This window comes from Xenopus tropicalis, chromosome 1 (genome assembly GCF_000004195.4).
Source record: "Xenopus tropicalis strain Nigerian chromosome 1, UCB_Xtro_10.0, whole genome shotgun sequence".
Taxonomy (NCBI): domain Eukaryota; kingdom Metazoa; phylum Chordata; class Amphibia; order Anura; family Pipidae; genus Xenopus; species Xenopus tropicalis.
Window position 1 is genome coordinate 22871775 of NC_030677.2, and position 18157 is coordinate 22889931.

An 18157-nucleotide genomic window follows, 5' to 3' on the forward strand; every position below is an offset into this window, starting at 1 on the left:
GCCTGATGCTTTTATATTACCTATCAGATCCCCCAGGTTCCTCTTCAATGGGGCTGCCATGTTTGTGCAGCAGTAGTCCCTTAACATCAAAAGCTATAACTGACAGGTTGAGAAGGGACAGTCACTTTGGCAAAACAGTCAGTTTTATGAACTTCATTAGGAACCTACTTACAAAAAAAAATCAATGAAACACAATCAACATGACCTATAGGTAACTTAGGTAGCTTGATATTTTGAAAATTAGTTATCATGAGCATCATTTTAAGAATCCCTGTTGTAAGATATTTTTCTTTTAGTCCATTTAACAGCTATCTGTTCATCATTCCCTCCCTGAATCAGTCGTGCTGGCTGATACATTATATAACTTTAAGAAGGGGCTGGATGGATTCTTACAGGGGAATACAGGAGTATGGGAGATAGCTCTTAGTACTAGTTGATCCAGGGACTGGTCCGATTGCCATCTTGGAGTCAGGAAGGAATTTTTTCCCCTCTGCGGCAAATTAGATAGGCTTCAGATGGGGTTTTTTGCCTTCCTCTGGATCAACTAGCAGTTAGGCAGGTTATATATAGGCATTATGGTTGAACTTGATGGACGTATGTCTTTTTTCAACCCAACTTACTATGTTACTATGTAACCCTAAGGGCTCTGGCACACGGGGAGATTAGTCGCCCGCAACAAATCTCCCTGTTTGCGGGCAAAAATGTAAGTCGCCGGTGGGATGGCACATGCTGCGCATGCGAGGCATTTTCGGCGATTTGCCGAAATCATGCCGCGTGTGCCATCCCACCGGCGACTTACATTTTCGCCGGTGGGATGGCAGTTCGGGAAGATTAGTCACCTGCGAACAGGGAGATTTGTCGCGGGTGACTAATCTCCCCGTGTGCCAGAGCCCTAAATGGAAGATGAATAGGTGAGAGATTGGATAGAAATATAATTAATACAAGATAAAGAGTCTGAAGCTGGTCATACATGGCCCTATAAAAGCTGCCAGCTTGGCATATAACTATTGGGCAAGTCTGAAAATCCCATTGGTCAAGGACTGCATCATATTGATTCAGTCTTTTTCTTATGGGTCGCCATAGGCTCCAAGGCCAACTATTGGATCAGCCTAATTTGGCTCAGCAAGTGACTTGCCAAACTGAGGTAAGATCCACTCATTTGGTGACCTCACCAAACAAGAGTATCTCATTGCATACGGCCAGCTTTAGTTATTTTTGTTTGCTGGTTTGCCGACTTCTGCAGTTCAGGTTAGGGAAAGACAAAACAGAAACGCAAATAATTCTAATCTATGAAAGAAGAAGAGCAATTTCCAATTGCATTTTCATCTGTATCATACAAAACATTTTAATGTTCTGAATGGCATCACAATCTGATTTGTTAGCTTAATCTTCTTGCATGTCGGCACATCTGAAGACCACAGCTTCATGATTGAAGTTGTTGGTTGTCTATTATTCCTGGTAAATGAAAGGTATCTAGCAGGTAGGTAACTAGAGGAAAGCACACAAGACCTACAAAGAACAGGATGGTGCAGTCACTTAATTAATGGCTTTGCATGTTTTCATTTTGCCAGAGCCCTTTTCTTCTTCTCCAAGCACGCTAACCTTGAATATTATTATTGTAAAGTGGAGCCGAACAGTAATTGGCTTCAATACAAATTCAACAGAAGGCATCTGGTTAATGTGTTTTTTATTTGTGTTCTGCAGGAGTCTATGGCATGCGTGCTGAGGAACATCTGCCTGGATTCAACGCTATGAAGAAAAGTCATTTTATCTGAGACCCGCAAATTGACACAAATGTACAGGCCAGCCGACCCTATGAAAAGCCGTCTTAAAATGCAGGTGTCATCGAGACTGAGAAGTGTGGAGGTGGCAAGGGGAAGAACAGGATATGGTTTCACTCTCTCCGGACAGTCCCCATGTGTGATAAGTAGTGTCATCAAGGAAAGTCCAGCTGAGTTTGTTGGGCTGAAACCAGGAGACCAGATATGTGCCGTCAATGAGATCAACGTTAAGAATGCATCGCATGAAGACGTGGTGAAACTGATAGGGAAATGTTCAGGCGTTTTGCATATGGTGATTGCTGAGGTAATACGTCACATAGACTCATGTTCCAGTGATGAGGAACTTGCCTTCTATGAAGGGAAAACTTGTCTGAAGCCAAGACCTGATTCAAAAGCTTTGGGCATCAATAGAGCCAAGAGGGTTGTCGAGGAAATGCAGTCTGGGGGAATTTTTAACATGATTTTTGAAAAGCCTTCATCTAATGCTGCAAAAGGTGATAATCACGCACCAAAACAGAGGTCCAGATCTATGTCTGCTTCTCATTATGAAACGAGACGGGAAAAGGCGAATAAAGTGGATGTGCTCTCAAAGGAGGAGATATCAAAGGTGCTGAGCAATGACTGTCTTTTCTCGAATGGCACAGACAATATGGAGGATTTTGAGCTTGACGCAAGTATTCTAAATGTTGGGATGGTCGTTGGCTACCTCGGCTCCATTGAACTCCCTTCTACGAGCTCAAATCTTGAGTATGACAGTTTGCAGGCCATCCGTGGGTGCATGAGGAGGCTGAGGGCTGAACAGAAAATACATTCACTGGTGCTGATGAAGATAATGCATGACAGCATCCAGTTGTGCACTGATAAGAATGGCGCAATAGCTGTTTATCCTGCTGAAAAGCTAGCATTTAGCGCTGTTTGTCCTGATGACAGAAGGTTTTTTGGCCTTGTCACCATGCAAAGCCCTGACGATCAAAGCCTGGCCGAAGAAGAAGGGGTTTTGAGAACATCGTGCCACGTATTTATGGTAGACCCTGAACTGTTCCATCACAAAATACATCAAGGGATATCCCGCAGATTTGGATTTGAATGTACCCCAGATCCAGACACCAATGGATGCCTAGAGTTCCCAACCTCGTCTTTGCCTGTGCTGCAGTTTATCTCTGTGCTGTATAGAGACATGGGGGAGCTGATTGAAGGAATGAGAGCGAGGGCTTTTCTGGATAATGATGCAGATGCCCATCAGAATAACAGCACCAGCAGTAACAGTGACAGCGGCATTGGGAATTTCAACCAAGAAGAGAAGCCCAATCGAGTGTTAGTTGTCGATTTAGGAAGTGCACCGAGCAAGCACAACCCACATGCACTACGGGAGGCTGCTGGAGGAAGAGCACAAAGCCATCAGGCTGCTCTGCACTGGAATGGTTACCCTAATGAAGAAGAAGGACATTTTTCTTTACAAGGAGCTCACGCTGATAAGCAGCAAAATTTTAAGAAGCATTTAGGCCCATCAGCCCGTATTGAAGTTCCAGTGGTTCCAACAAGAGGCCCAGTACCGCCATCAAAGAAAGCAACTACTTTGGATGGAGGGGGTCAGAGGTGGTTGCCTGTGCATGTGATACGGGACTGGCAACACGGAAATATCAGTGATCAGGAGTCTTACGCAGACTCCACAGATGGATGGTCTAGTATTAACTGTGGTACCCTTCCTCCTCCAATGAGCAAAATTCCAGCTGACAGATACCGGGTGGAAGGAAATTTTGGGCAGCCTCAGCCTGTAACTCGCAAAGTTGAAAGTTGGACTAAAAAAGTGTTTGATGTACATAATAAATTCGGAGCTTCACATAACTCTGCCAGAGCCAGAGAGGATAGAAAGGTAAGGCTGGTTTTAAAACGATGACAGTCACTTATGTAATTAATGCCTTTACCTTTTAGACAGTACTGATATAGACAGTGATTTTTAATTGGTCTTCAATGCCACAACCCCTTCTTAGAGGCTATTAACCTTACTGCTACTAGGGTTGCCACCTTTTAAAATTTTTATCTTTCTTCCATATTAAATGGGTTGTAGTATAATGTAGAGCTTAATATTCTGAAACAATTTGCCATTGGTCTTCGTTTTGTATTATTTGTAGTTTTTTTAATCATTTACATTTTTGTTCAGCAACTCTCCAGTTTGGAGTTTCAACAGCTATCTGGTTGCTAGTATCCAAAGTACCTTAGCAACCAGGAAGTGGTTTTAATGAGAGACTGGTATAGGAATAGGAGAGGATCTAACAAAAAAATAAGTTATAAAAAGTAGCAATAACAATAAAATTGTAGCCTCACAGAGCAATATGTTTTGCCTGCTGGGGTCAGTGACCCCCATTTGAAAGCTACAAAGAGTTTGAAAAAGAAGGCAAATAATTCAAAAACTAAGAAATAAATAATGAAGACCAACTGAAACATTGCTTAGAATTAGCTATTCTATAACTTACTTAAAGGTGAACCACCCCTTTAATAACATTGACATCATTGCATCATTTTACTAGCCAAGCCTCAACCTTAGTTGCTACTATAGGCACCATCTCTCCCTACTATACCTGCTATCCCACAGCCCCAGTCCCTTCCCAGAGGCTATTATCCCACTGCTACTATAGGCACCATCTCTCCCTACTATACCTGCTATCCCACAGCCCCAGTCCCTTCCCAGAGGCTATTATCCCCCCACTGTTACTATAGGCACCATCTCTCCCTACTATACCTGCTATCCCACAGCCACAGTCCCTTCCCAGAGGCTATTATCCCCCCACTGCTACTATAGGCACCATCTCTCCCTACTATATCTGCTATCCCACAGCCCCAGTCCCTTCCCAGAGGCTATTATCCCCCCACTGCTACTATAGGCACCATCTCTCCCTACTATACCTGCTATCCCACAGTCCCAGTCCCTTCCCAGAGGCTATTATCCCACTGCTACTATAGGCACCATCTCTCCCTACTATACCTGCTATCCCACAGCCACAGTCCCTTCCCAGAGGCTATTATCCCCCCACTGCTACTATAGGCACCATCTCTCCCTACTATACCTGCTATCCCACAGCCACAGTCCCTTCCCAGAGGCTATTATCCCCCCACTGCTACTATAGGCACCATCTCTCCCTACTATACCTGCTATCCCACAGCCACAGTCCCTTCCCAGAGGCTATTATCCCCCCACTGCTACTATAGGCACCATCTCTCCCTACTATACCTGCTATCCCACAGCCACAGTCCCTTCCCAGAGGCTATTATCCCCCCACTGCTACTATAGGCACCATCTCTCCCTACTATACCTGCTATCCCACAGCCACAGTCCCTTCCCAGAGGCTATTATCCCCCCACTGCTACTATAGGCACCATCTCTCCCTACTATACCTGCTATCCCACAGCCACAGTCCCTTCCCAGAGGCTATTATCCCCCCACTGCTACTATAGGCACCATCTCTCCCTACTATACCTGCTATCCCACAGCCCCAGACCCTTCCCAGAGGCTATTATCCCCCCACTGCTACTATAGGCACCATCTCTCCCTACTATACCTGCTATCCCACAGCCCCAGACCCTTCCCAGAGACTATTATCCCCCCACTGCTACTATAGGCACCATCTCTCCCTACTATACCTGCTATCCCACAGCCCCAGTCCCTTCCCAGAGGCTATTATCCCCCCACTGCTACTATAGGCACCATCTCTCCCTACTATACCTGCTATCCCACAGCCGCAGTCCCTTCCCAGAGGCTATTATCCCACTGCTACTATAGGCACCATCTCTCCCTACTATACCTGCTATCCCACAGCCACAGTCCCTTCCCAGAGGCTATTATCCCACTGCTACTATAGGCACCATCTCTCCCTACTATACCTGCTATCCCACAGCCACAGTCCCTTCCCAGAGGCTATTATCCCCCCACTGCTACTATAGGCACCATCTCTCCCTACTATACCTGCTATCCCACAGCCCCAGTCCCTTCCCAGAGGCTATTATCCCCCCACTGCTACTATATGCACCATCTCTCCCTACTATACCTGCTATCCCACAGTCCCAGTCCCTTCCCAGAGACTATAATCCCCCCACTGCTACTATAGGCACCATCTCTCCCTACTATACCTGCTATCCCACAGCCACAGTCCCTTCCCAGAGGCTATTATCCCCCACTGCTACTATAGGCACCATCTCTCCCTACTATACCTGCTATCCCACAGTCCCAGTCCCTTCCCAGAGGCTATTATCCCACTGCTACTATAGGCACCATCTCTCCCTACTATACCTGCTATCCCACAGCCACAGTCCCTTCCCAGAGGCTATTATCCCACTGCTACTATAGGCACCATCTCTCCCTACTATACCTGCTATCCCACAGCCCCAGACCCTTCCCAGAGGCTATTATCCCCCCACTGCTACTATAGGCACCATCTCTCCCTACTATACCTGCTATCCCACAGCCCCAGTCCCTTCCCAGAGGCTATTATCCCCCCACTGCTACTATAGGCACCATCTCTCCCTACTATACCTGCTATCCCACAGCCCCAGTCCCTTCCCAGAGGCTATTATCCCCCCACTGCTACTATAGGCACCATCTCTCCCTACTATACCTGCTATCCCACAGCCCCAGTCCCTTCCCAGAGGCTATTATCCCCCCACTGCTACTATAGGCACCATCTCTCCCTACTATACCTGCTATCCCACAGCCCCAGTCCCTTCCCAGAGGCTATTATCCCCCCACTGCTACTATAGGCACCATCTCTCCCTACTATACCTGCTATCCCACAGCCCCAGTCCCTTCCCAGAGGCTATTATCCCCCCACTGCTACTATAGGCACCATCTCTCCCTACTATACCTGCTATCCCACAGCCCCAGTCCCTTCCCAGAGGCTATTATCCCCCACTGCTACTATAGGCACCATCTCTTCCTTCTATACATCTTTCCCCCCTATACTACCTCTTATCCTACTACCCCTTTCAAATCTCTGTGTAGCAAAATACAAAATTATATTTTCCTTACAGATGGAGCTGTGTATTCTGGTATGTTTTGTCGGTCATAGTGAATGTTGAATGAACTTCTGAATGAATCTTGGTTGGGTTTGACAGCTTTGACTTTTAGATCTCAGAATGGCAAATATTTCCTTTGCTCTAAACATTCAGTTCTTGGGGGGACAAACGTTATCGGGCGCAGGAATCTTACATTACACATGAGTGTCTGTACATTGGCTTGGACTTTGTTTCTTTAGTGAAAATGGCTTGAAGTTAAATGTCTGTTACCTTTAATAGAGGTCAGTACCTGCACTGTCCTGATATCTAAAAGATGGCGGAAAGGCTTGGGGCTGCTGTATAGATAAATGCGCTGCAGGTGCGGCAGCCCTGGCACAAGAGACATATTTATACACCGTGGCTGCAATTACCAGCAGAGATCTGACAGCCGTCACAAACAAAGCTCTCCTAATGCTAGGGGATTCTGGACAGATTTCAGAAGCGGCAGCAGCTGGTGACATAAAAATAAATCTTTGTATTTAAAGCTAATTAAAGCAAATGTGGTCTCTAATAGTAGTAATTATAATTGAACAGGGTATTATGTGCAATTCAGGGTCTCGCTCGGGCTAACAGCCAACTCCAATCCACATTATTATGGCTTTGTTCCATTGGCCTCAGCTGTGGGTCTGATTTAAGAAAGTGGCACACTTTATGTTGCTGGGACAATGACTTGATGTTCTGGGGGGGGTTAAAATTATATTTTCGTAGAACTAGTTATGGGATGGACTGTTGAGCAATATGGTAACGGTAATATTAGTCTCACACAATCTTTGGCCCATGGATTTTTTTTTGTTAAAACTTCTAGCTCTTACTGACAGCTTGAGGGTACTATATTGGAATCACAGAGCATTGCTCATACATATACTGATACAGTAGGAGCTTCCATATTGTTCATTATCCTCTAGGAGTATTAATATTCAGAGCTCCACAGGTCAGCAACAAAGAACCCAACACTGATCCCCAGTGCATTTACTCCAACATTGATCCCAATGTTTCTACTCCAGAAATGAGCCCACTGCATTTACTCCAACAATGATTTCAATGCATTTACTCCAACAATAATTCCAATGCATTTACTCCAACAATAATTCCAATGCATTTACTCCAACAATAATTCCAATGCATTTACTCCAACAATAATTCCAATGCATTTACTCCAGAAATGAGCCCGCTTCATTTACTCCAACAATGATTTCAATGCATTTTCTCCAGCAATGATTCCAATGCATTTACTCCAACATTGATCCCAATGGGTGCTCTGGCTTCCACCCATGGTTCCAAAACATGAGGCAGGTTGATGTACTCCTGATGAAACTGACCCTAATAGGTGGAAAAAGTGATCGTACATGCATTTTACTGACTTAGTACACAAATCAACACTATATTAGGTAGAGGTTTCTTGTTCTGATTCTCACTGTGCGCCAATATATTGTTTTATGGTATTTATTAAAATAAGCAGGAGCTACACTACTGCTTGCTTTCTTAAAATGCATACTCGCTGCCTGCAGTGGATACATTATGACGAGCAATTGCAAAGTGCTTATGTGGAAAAAATATTCTATACCTCTCTGGGGTGACAATATCTCTTGTACTCTGTATGGAAAAACACAAACTGGGCATTTCTTGTTTCCAGATTCTATAATTAGTCAGTAAAATGCATGCACTAGCACTTTTTCCATCTATTAGGTTCAGTTTCATCAGGAGTTAGTTAACCTGCCTCATGTTTTGGACCCATGAGTGGAAACCAGAGCACCCAGAGGAAACCCAAGCTAAAAGCTGAAGACCATAAAACTTCACACAGATAGTATCCTGGTTATTATGGGAATCAAGAACCCTAGTGCTGTCAATTAAGTCTATAGAAGCTGGACTTTCTGAGTTTTCTTGAAAATGTATGTTGCTGGGCTGAACTGTAGAAGCTGCACAGGAGTTGAAATGTTTTCAAGAAAACCAAAAAAGTCCAGTTACCAACAAAGATCCCAATGCATTTACTCCAACATTGATTCCCAATGCATTGATTTCAACATTGATCCCGATGCATTTACTCCAACATTGATCCCGATGCATTCACTCCAACATTGATCCCGATGCATTCACTCCAACATTGATCCCGATGCATTCACTCCAACATTGATCCCGATGCATTCACTCCAACATTGATCCCGATGCATTCACTCCAACATTGATCCCGATGCATTCACTCCAACATTGATCCCGATGCATTCACTCCAACATTGATCCCGATGCATTCACTCCAACATTGATCCCGATGCATTCACTCCAACATTGATCCAGATGCATTCACTCCAACTTTGATCCCGATGCATTCACTCCAACATTGATCCCGATGCATTCACTCCAACATTGATCCCGATGCATTCACTCCAACATTGATCCCGATGCATTCACTCCAACATTGATCCCGATGCATTCACTCCAACATTGATCCCGATGCATTCACTCCAACTTTGATCCCGATGCATTCACTCCAACATTGATCCCGATGCATTCACTCCAACATTGATCCCGATGCATTCACTCCAACATTGATCCTGATGCATTCACTCCAACAATGACTGCAATGTATTTACTCTAACATTGATGGCAAAGCATGTACTCCAAAAATGATCCCAATGCATTTACTCCAACATTGATCCCAATGCATTTACTAAGCCAGAAGATAAAGACCATAAAACTTCACAGAGATATTATGGAATCAGGAACCCTAGTGCAGTCAATTACTCATCCGAGCAGCTTCTTCGTTAAGTTGCTGGGCTGAACTGAAGAAGCTGCTTGCATAAGTGTTGAAATGTTTTCAAGAAAACCAAGAAAGTCCAGTTGCTTTAGACTTAATACTACTAGATACTGTATATAGTGACCTGGACAAATGAAAATCTTCATAGATTTAGTGCTGTAAAATGTGCTAACTGTGCCACCAGGCTGCCATTCAGGGCATCTTGAGGTCTTGGTACAATGATAAGGCCTTCAGTTTGCCACCTCCAGTCTAACACATAACTGTTTCCGAAAAACATCCTCCAGAATGCAGGATTTGATCTGGGCATCAAGAAGAAGACAGCTATGGAAGATATGACTTTTATACTGATTTCTTATAATAATATTTCAGAGGAAGCCTCTGTCCAGTGTCGATCTGGGGTACCTGGAGCCCACAGGAAGACTGAGTCAAGGGCCCACCTGCCTTTGCAATGTTGCACTGCTGTCAGGGAAGTGGGGCCCATTAGTACGAGGGCCCATGGGTTTCTTCCCCACTGCGCCATTGGAACCCAGCCTCTTGTACTTGTGAAGCAAGTTAAGGCTGAATTAGTGAAGATAAAACATACTTAGATATGAGGAACACCTCACATAAACTGCTTGGTACAGGCAAAAGGAAATACACACCTACATTAGAATTGCCTCATGCAATTGACTTGTTTTAGAAGTTACCCAATTACCCTGTCTTTCTGTTTATGCTTGTCACATAATATAACATAACCAGTCAAACTTAAAACACATGGAGAAGCATGACCAAAAAAACAAAACCCCCCAAAAAACTTGGTCAATGAGGTTGCATGGTGTTTGGCCCCCTAGGCAAACAAATGGACCCTAATATGAGTATTGCATAAATGTGCTGATGAGGTCCTTGCCTTTCTAGAGGTGGGCATACACCGGTAGATTTTAGCTGCCGATTCAGACCAATTTGGTAGCTTATCTGCCCATGTATGGGCACCCATGACAGGCCTACCCGACTGATATCTAGCATAAAATTGGCCAGATCTTGATCGGGCAGGTTTGACTTTCCCGTCGGGTTGAGAGTCACATCGGCTTGTTGATTCGGTCTTCGGTCCGACGGCCCATATCCCTCGTTTTAATTTGATCCCTAGGTGGGCATCTCGGGAAACAATAGGCTCATTTGGGGACCTTGCCACCTTTACGTACAATAGTTATATGGCCAATTTTCAGGCCCCATACAATAAGATGTACTTGGTCTGGATAAACCAAGTCGTCCGCTTTAATTAGTCTGTTGATAGCCAGCTTTAGTTTCTATTATGAAGAGATTTCTTTGTGAAGAATTCTGTATTCTACCTATCTTATAGTGTAGGGATAATTTATGTAAGTGCATGCATGCCAGGGATAAAATACAAGAAATAGAATAAAAAAGATGTTCATGAGTCTCAAGATAAATGGAAGGGAGAACCTCTAGATTTCAATATAGTTTAGTAATACATATTTTTTATATATATTTTTTAGAGCTCAAAGCCTTCCCACTTGGTTCAAGCCCCACAGCGCTCTTCTGGTAGAAGGTCGTTTGGAAGATCTAAAAGGTTCAGCATCACTCGATCCCTGGATGACCTTGAGGTAAGACTGCCCACTCATTAGCTTCATTAATAACTTCTAGTAGGGTGTAGTCTTCAGGTCTCTTCTTTATCTAATTATGGTTCTTGCTTTACACTGTTCTTCTTGAACCTAAAATGTATGTTGTTTTCGGGGTCACTGATGCCCAGCACCAAGAGCAGATTTATTCTGAAGCAGTTATTATTAGCTATTTAATTAGTCATCTTTCTATAAGCCAAACTAGTGAGGCGAAGGACAAAAAGTTAAATTATTAAAAAAAACCACAAATAATTAATGAGAAAGACCAGCTGATTTACCTGCTGGCTTTTTATTACCCCCTTAAAGCCTCCCGTACACTTAAATGAGAAACTGGGACAGTGCTAATACTGGTGCTTTGCAGCCCGAACATGTTTTAGTGAGAAGCTTTTATTCTCAGCTACTGTTCTAACCTTCTTCACATCTGACTTGCACCATTGAACGGTGGGATCAATAAATGGTTTCTTTATACCTTATAATGTATTCTATAGGATGAAGACTTTTCTTTTTTGTGAATCCCCATGACTGTAGCAGGGTGTGTATTTATTGATATTGTTGGTATGTGTTATAAAAAAGTAAAGCTAGCCATACTCAGCCTTGCCTAATGAGCAGATGGCTACCTACCCCTGTGCCACCTATCAGATCCAAAACTGGGCCTATTTCCACATGAAAATAACAATAAGGGTTTGGATCAGTATTTGGGCGAATCTTTCACGAGGGACTAGGACTTCGGCCGAATCCAAAAATAGTGCATTCGGTGCATCCCTACGTTTTTTTCTGTAACAACCCAATAGGATTGTTTTGGCTCTAATAAGGATTAATTATATCTTAGTTGGGATCAAGTACAGGTACTGTTTTATTATTACAGAGAAAAGGGAATCATTTAACCATGAAATAAACCCAATAGGGCTGTTCTGCCCCCAATAAGGGGTAATTATATCTTAGTTGGGATCAAGTACAGGTACTGTTTTATTATTACAGAGAAAAGGGAATCATTTAACCATTAAATAAACCCAATAGGGCTGTTCTGCCCCCAATAAGGGGCAATTATATCTTAGTTGGGATCAAGTACAGGTACTGTTTTATTATTACAGAGAAAAGGGAATCATTTAACCATTAAATAAACCCAATAGGACTGTTCTGCCCCCAATAAGGGGTAATTATATCTTAGTTGGGATCAAGTACAGGTACTGTTTTATTATTACAGAGAAAAGGGAATCATTTAACCATGAAATAAACCCAATAGGGCTGTTCTGCCCCCAATAAGGGGTAATTATATCTTAGTTGGGATCAAGTACAGGTACTGTTTTATTATAACAGAGAAAAGGGAATCATTTAACCATTAAATAAACCCAATAGGACTGTTCTGCCCCCAATAAGGGGTAATTATATCTTAGTTGGGATCAAGTACAGGTACTGTTTTATTATTACAGAGAAAAGGGAATCAATTTAAAAAATTCCGGATAACGGATCCCATACCTGTACTTCATCCCAACTAAGATATAATTAAGTGGATGCAAAGGGGGATCCAAATCACAGAAAGATTACAGAATTATTTGCTTTTAATGGAATCTATGGGAGATGGCCTTCTTATAATACAGAGCTTTCTGGGTAACGGGTTTCCAGACAAAGGATCCCATACCTGTAAAACCATAGGTATGTTACCTGTCCAGACTGTTAGATTGCAAGTGGTATGTTTTAACTGCCCCTGTAATTAGACGATCGTCTACGGGCGACAAATCTCCTCGCCTGCCATTGCCCTTAGACTACACTTTATGGGTTATGCCATTTCACAGAGCTCCGTTTATGACCTTTTTCTATCCAGTTGCAATTACTGGGTGGCAGATCCATTTCTCCCTTTCACAGAGTATAAAATACCCATGACAGTCCCTTGTCATGAAACAGGCCGCGCGAGGGGCTAGACCGACCATTGTTCAGCATCCTAAATAGAGGGAAAAAAAGCCAACACAAAAACCTGGTTTTAGTCATCGCTGCAGCGCTTTAATTTTTAACAAATGTGACCGAGAAGGGATGAAAAACAACATAGAATTTTCATTTAGATCCATGAGCAATAACAAGCAGCGGGGGAGAGCCGGCAGCCCGGCGAGAGCTACACTCATATATATTCTGTCCTAGCAAAGAGCTGAAACTTGCAGGAGAAGTGCATTTAGCTCTCCCAGCTGGAGCCCTGACCCCTCTGCCCTTGATGTTCCACGGTGTCGGGGAGTAGGGAGAAAGGAACACTGCCTGCATTGTTATCTCTTACAGCACCCTAATTGGCTTTCCCTTCCCAAACACACTGCATGCCTTGAATTGTAAGGCTCCTTATTCCCACCAATTCCTTATATTCCACTAAATGATTGTTTTTATTGCATGGGAGACTGACCCCGGTAATTCCCATAATACATCTAGGGCAATACACGCCTTTGTTCAGCAGGGGCAAAATATATAGGACTTGCCTTGGAAAAGTCTGCCTGTTCTCATTAATTTAAATCAATCTTAAAATGATAATAAATCATACATTTATATTTAGTCAGGGAGCTCCTTCTGCTCGTGTCTTATAACACGTGGTACTTAACCTTTGCAGTTGTGTATTTATTCTTTTATTTGTTCCCCCCCCGTCTATAAATGGACCATTGTTTTTACCCTTACTACTTCTTCTCCCTTCCCCCTGTACTCAGGAGAGTTTGTTTAAACAGAGATAATGAGCTCTGTGTAAACAAGCCCTTTTCTATCCCCCAGCTGGTGTCTGCAGTTTCAGGTTTACAGATAAAGAAGAGTTTGGTACATGAGGTGTTATAGGGCGGAGACACACGGAGCTACAAGTAGCAGCTACTTGTAGTCGCCAATAAAACAGACAATGCTGATCATTTACTGATTAGTCTCTATGTATGTTTTAGCAGAGTCAATTCTCAGTATTGTTTATGGCAGGGGATTTTTTGGTGTTTAGTAGCTGTGACAAGTAACTGCTATTAGTAGCTCCATGTGGCTTCACCCATAGGGCTCTGGCACACGTGGAGATTAGTCCCCGGATTGCCATCCCACCGGCGACAATGTAAATGCGCGGTGGCGCGATTTCAGTGAAATCGCACAAGTTGCCTCGAGAGGAAATTTGCGCGATTTCAGTGAAATCGCGCTGCCGCGTATGCCATCCCACCGGCGATTTACATTTTCGCTGGTGGGATGGCAATCCGGGGAGATTAGTCGCCTGCGACACGGGAGATTTATCGCGGGCGACTAATCTTCCCGCGTGCCAGAGCCCTTAAGGTGAAGACACAAGGAGCTACAAGTAGCAACTACCTGTCGTGGCTACTAAAATAGACAATGCTGATTATTGACAAGTAGCTCTGTGTGTCTTCACCCATAATCCTCTCTGCCATTATGTAGAAAAGATAGAGCCACCAGTTAATAAATATGCTTCTATAAAATCCCATAAGGATGAATAGAAAGTTGGTGAGTTTCTCTGTAGTGAGCTCTAATTTTAAGACACACGGAGCTACAAGTAGCAACTATCTGTCGTGGCTACTAAAATAGAAAATGCTGATTACTGACAAGTAGCTGCTACTAAGTAGCTCTGTGTGTCTTCAACCTTAATCCTAATTAGCTCATTTTTCTTTAAACGTATATATTTCTGTCCCAACACTGTTTCCTTAGACTATTTCGGTTCTTTGGAATTAATTGACATGTCTGTAGCCCAACATGTTCTCATTTAGTTTATCTATTGAGTCTGAGCAAGCAAATCGCTAATGCTGAAGGCAGCAGCCGAGTGAACCAGGGAGGGTCGCCCCTTGTATCAGGCACATTGGCAGGCAGTTGCTTATCTCCCAATACAGGCGCACAGCCACTACAGCTAGCAATTACTGGCTTTTCTTTTCACTTCTTTCTGCTGCTTACAAACCTCAACTAAACTGTAGATTGCTTAGATTGTAAGCTCTATGGGCCAGGGACCTTCTTCCTTTTGTCTCTTTTAATTGGATTCTGTCATGATTTTTAGCAATGCAGGTGCCAGGAAGCTGCTATCTTGCTCCCTTCCCATTGTTCTGCTGATCGGCTGCTGGGAGGGGGGGGGGGATATCACTCCAACTTGCAGCGCAGCAGTAAAGTGTGACTGAAGTTTATCAGAGCACAGGTCACATGGCTGTGGCACCCTGGGAAATGAAGAATATGACTAGCCTCATGTGAAATTTCAAAATTAAATATTAAAAATTATGTTTGCGCTTTTGAAAAACATATTACAATGCAGGATTCTGCTGGAGAAGCTCTATTAACTGATGGGTTTAAAAAAAAGTTTTCCCGTGACAGTATTCCTTTAACACTTAGGGGGAGATTTATCCAAATGTAAAATTAGAGCTCACTAAAGAAAAAGTCACCAACTTTCTATTCATTCTTATGGGATTTTATAGAAGCATATTTATCAACTGATGAACTCTATCTTTCACCCATTAATAAATACGCTTCTAAAAATCACATAAGAATGAATAGAAAGTTGATAAGTTTTTCTGTGATAAGCTCTAATCTCACATTCTGATAAATCTTACCCCATAGAAGAGCAACCCATCCCACTGAAGGGCAACCCACCCCATAGAAGGGCAACCCACCCCATAGAAGGGCAACCCACCCCATAGAAAGGCAACCCACCCCACAGAAGGGCAGCACACACTATAGAATGTCAACCCACCCCATAGAAGGGCAACCCACCCCATAGAAAGGCAACCCACCCCACAGAAGGGCAGCACACACTATAGAATGTCAACCCACCCCATAGAAGGGCAACCCACCCCATAGAAGGGCAACCCACCCCATAGAAAGGCAACCCACCCCACAGAAGGGCAGCACACACTATAGAATGTCAACCCACCCCATAGAAGGGCAACCCACCCCATAGAAAGGCAACCCACCCCACAGAAGGGCAGCACACACTATAGAATGTCAACCCACCCCATAGAAGGGCAGCTCAACCCATAGAAGAGCAACCCATCCCACTGAAGGGCAACCCACCCCACAGAAGGGCAGCTCACCCCATAAAAGAGCAACCCATCCCACTGAAGGGCAACCCACCCCACAGAAGGGCAGCTCACCCCATAGAAGGGCAGCCCACCCCATAGAAGGGCAACCCACCCCATAGAAAGGCAACCCACCCCACAGAAGGACAGCACACACTATAGAATGTCAACCCACCCCATAGAAGGGCAGCCCACTCCATAGAAGGGCAGCTCATCCCATAGAAGGGCAACCCATCACACTTAAGGGCAACCCACCCCACAGAAGGGCAGCTCATCCCCTAAAAGAGCAACCCACCCCACAAAAGGGCAGCTCACCCCATAGAAGAGCAAAGCATCCCACTGAAGGGCAACCCACCCCATAGAAGGGCAGCTCATCCCATAAAAGAGCAACCCATCCCACTGAAGGGCAACCCACCCCACAAAAGGGCAGCTCACCCCATAGAAGAGCAACCCATCCCACTGAAGGGCAACCCACCCCACAGAAGGGCAGCTCACCCCATAGAAGAGCAACCCTTCCCACTGAAGGGCAACCCACCCCAGAGAAGGGCAGCTCACCCCATAGAAGAGCAACCCATCCCACTGAAGGGCAACCCACCCCACAGAAGGGCAACCCATCCCACTGAAGGGCAACCCACCCCACAAAAGGGCAGCTCACCCCATAGAAGAGCAACCCATCCCACTTAAGAGCAACCCATCCCACAGAAGGGCAGCCCACCCCACAGAAGGGCAACCCACCCCATAGAAGGGCAGCTCACCCCATAGAAGGGCAGCCTACCCCATAGAAGGGCAGCTCACCCCATAGAAGGGCAGCCTACCCCATAGAAGGGCAGCTCACCCCATAGAAGGGCAGCCTACCCCATGGAAAGCTGCTGTTCAGTTTTCTGGAGACTGACCTCAATAACTGATAGCGGTACTGAAGGGCAACCCACCCCACAAAAGGGCAGCTCACCCCATAGAAGAGCAAACCATCCCACTGAAGAGCAACCCACCCCACAGAAGGGCAGCCCATCCCACAGAAGGGCAGCCCACCCCACAGAAGGGTAAACCCACCCCATAGAAGGGCAGCTCACCCCATAGAAGGGCAGCCCATCCCACAGAAGGGCAGCTCACCCCATAGAAGGGCAACCTACCCCATGGAAAGCTGCTGTTCAGTTTTCTGGAGACCGACCCCAATAACTGATAGCGGCAGGCCCATAACTGAGTGCCACTCAGCTTGCATAGCGGCATAGGCTTTATTTCTCTTATTTTTAACATATGGTGATGGAAGCGGTTATTGATGCAGCCAAGAAGCCTCACTTGCGATTAAGAGCGTCAGGAGATCTCAGTTTGTATGCATGAACCTGTGAGGAGCGGAGATAAGAGAACTGCTAAATCCCTTAATGCTTTTAACCAGCGCAAGGATTTTGATATTTGCTTTTAAGCCTCTTTTGACAAGGCACAGAAGTCCTGCATCAGTCTCTGCAATTACCGGGGCTCTGTGATTCTGCATATATTTACTAATGCTGGCTCATACACTGAATAGCAAGTAAATACATTTAAACTGGACAAGGACTTCTGTGTTAGTGCAGTGCAGCCCCTTGAGCTGGAACCTCCAATGATTATACAAATGGGTAGACTACACGTGCATAATCACTACCTATTCATTTCAATAGCATCGGCCAGACTGTGTCCTGGGAGCGCCCCTATGGCACCAGGTGATTGCCATTGCAATCAAAGGGGAGCGATTTTAAGCTGGACATTTTGCTTTGCATTGCATTACATATGTACCTGCCTCAAGTCAGGTGTAGGCTTGCCACCTTTTTGTTACGCCTTTGGGTCCAGGGAACAGGCAGGGGCGTAACATGGGTGGAGTGGGAGAAAACATGGGCAGAGTGGGTGGGAACATGGGTGGAGTATAGGTCGGTCTGGCCTTATAAGGGGTAATACATCAGTGAAGAGGGTCAGGGAAGGAAGGTTTTCATAGGG

The 18157-nt window shown here is 44.7% G+C and overlaps 1 protein-coding gene across 3 annotated transcripts in view; it reads left to right on the forward strand.

The window, feature by feature from the left end:
* rgs12 (regulator of G-protein signaling 12) overlaps positions 1-18157 on the forward strand; it is an 83102-nt gene that overhangs the window by 12549 nt on the left and 52396 nt on the right. For all 3 annotated transcript variants that reach the window (XM_012955733.3, XM_012955736.3, XM_012955735.3), the window contains exons 2-3: positions 1705-3654; positions 11070-11177. In XM_012955733.3, coding sequence (XP_012811187.1) covers positions 1795-3654; positions 11070-11177 — 1968 coding nt within the window. In that variant the 5' untranslated portion in view covers positions 1705-1794. The remainder of the gene's footprint in view (positions 1-1704; positions 3655-11069; positions 11178-18157) is intronic.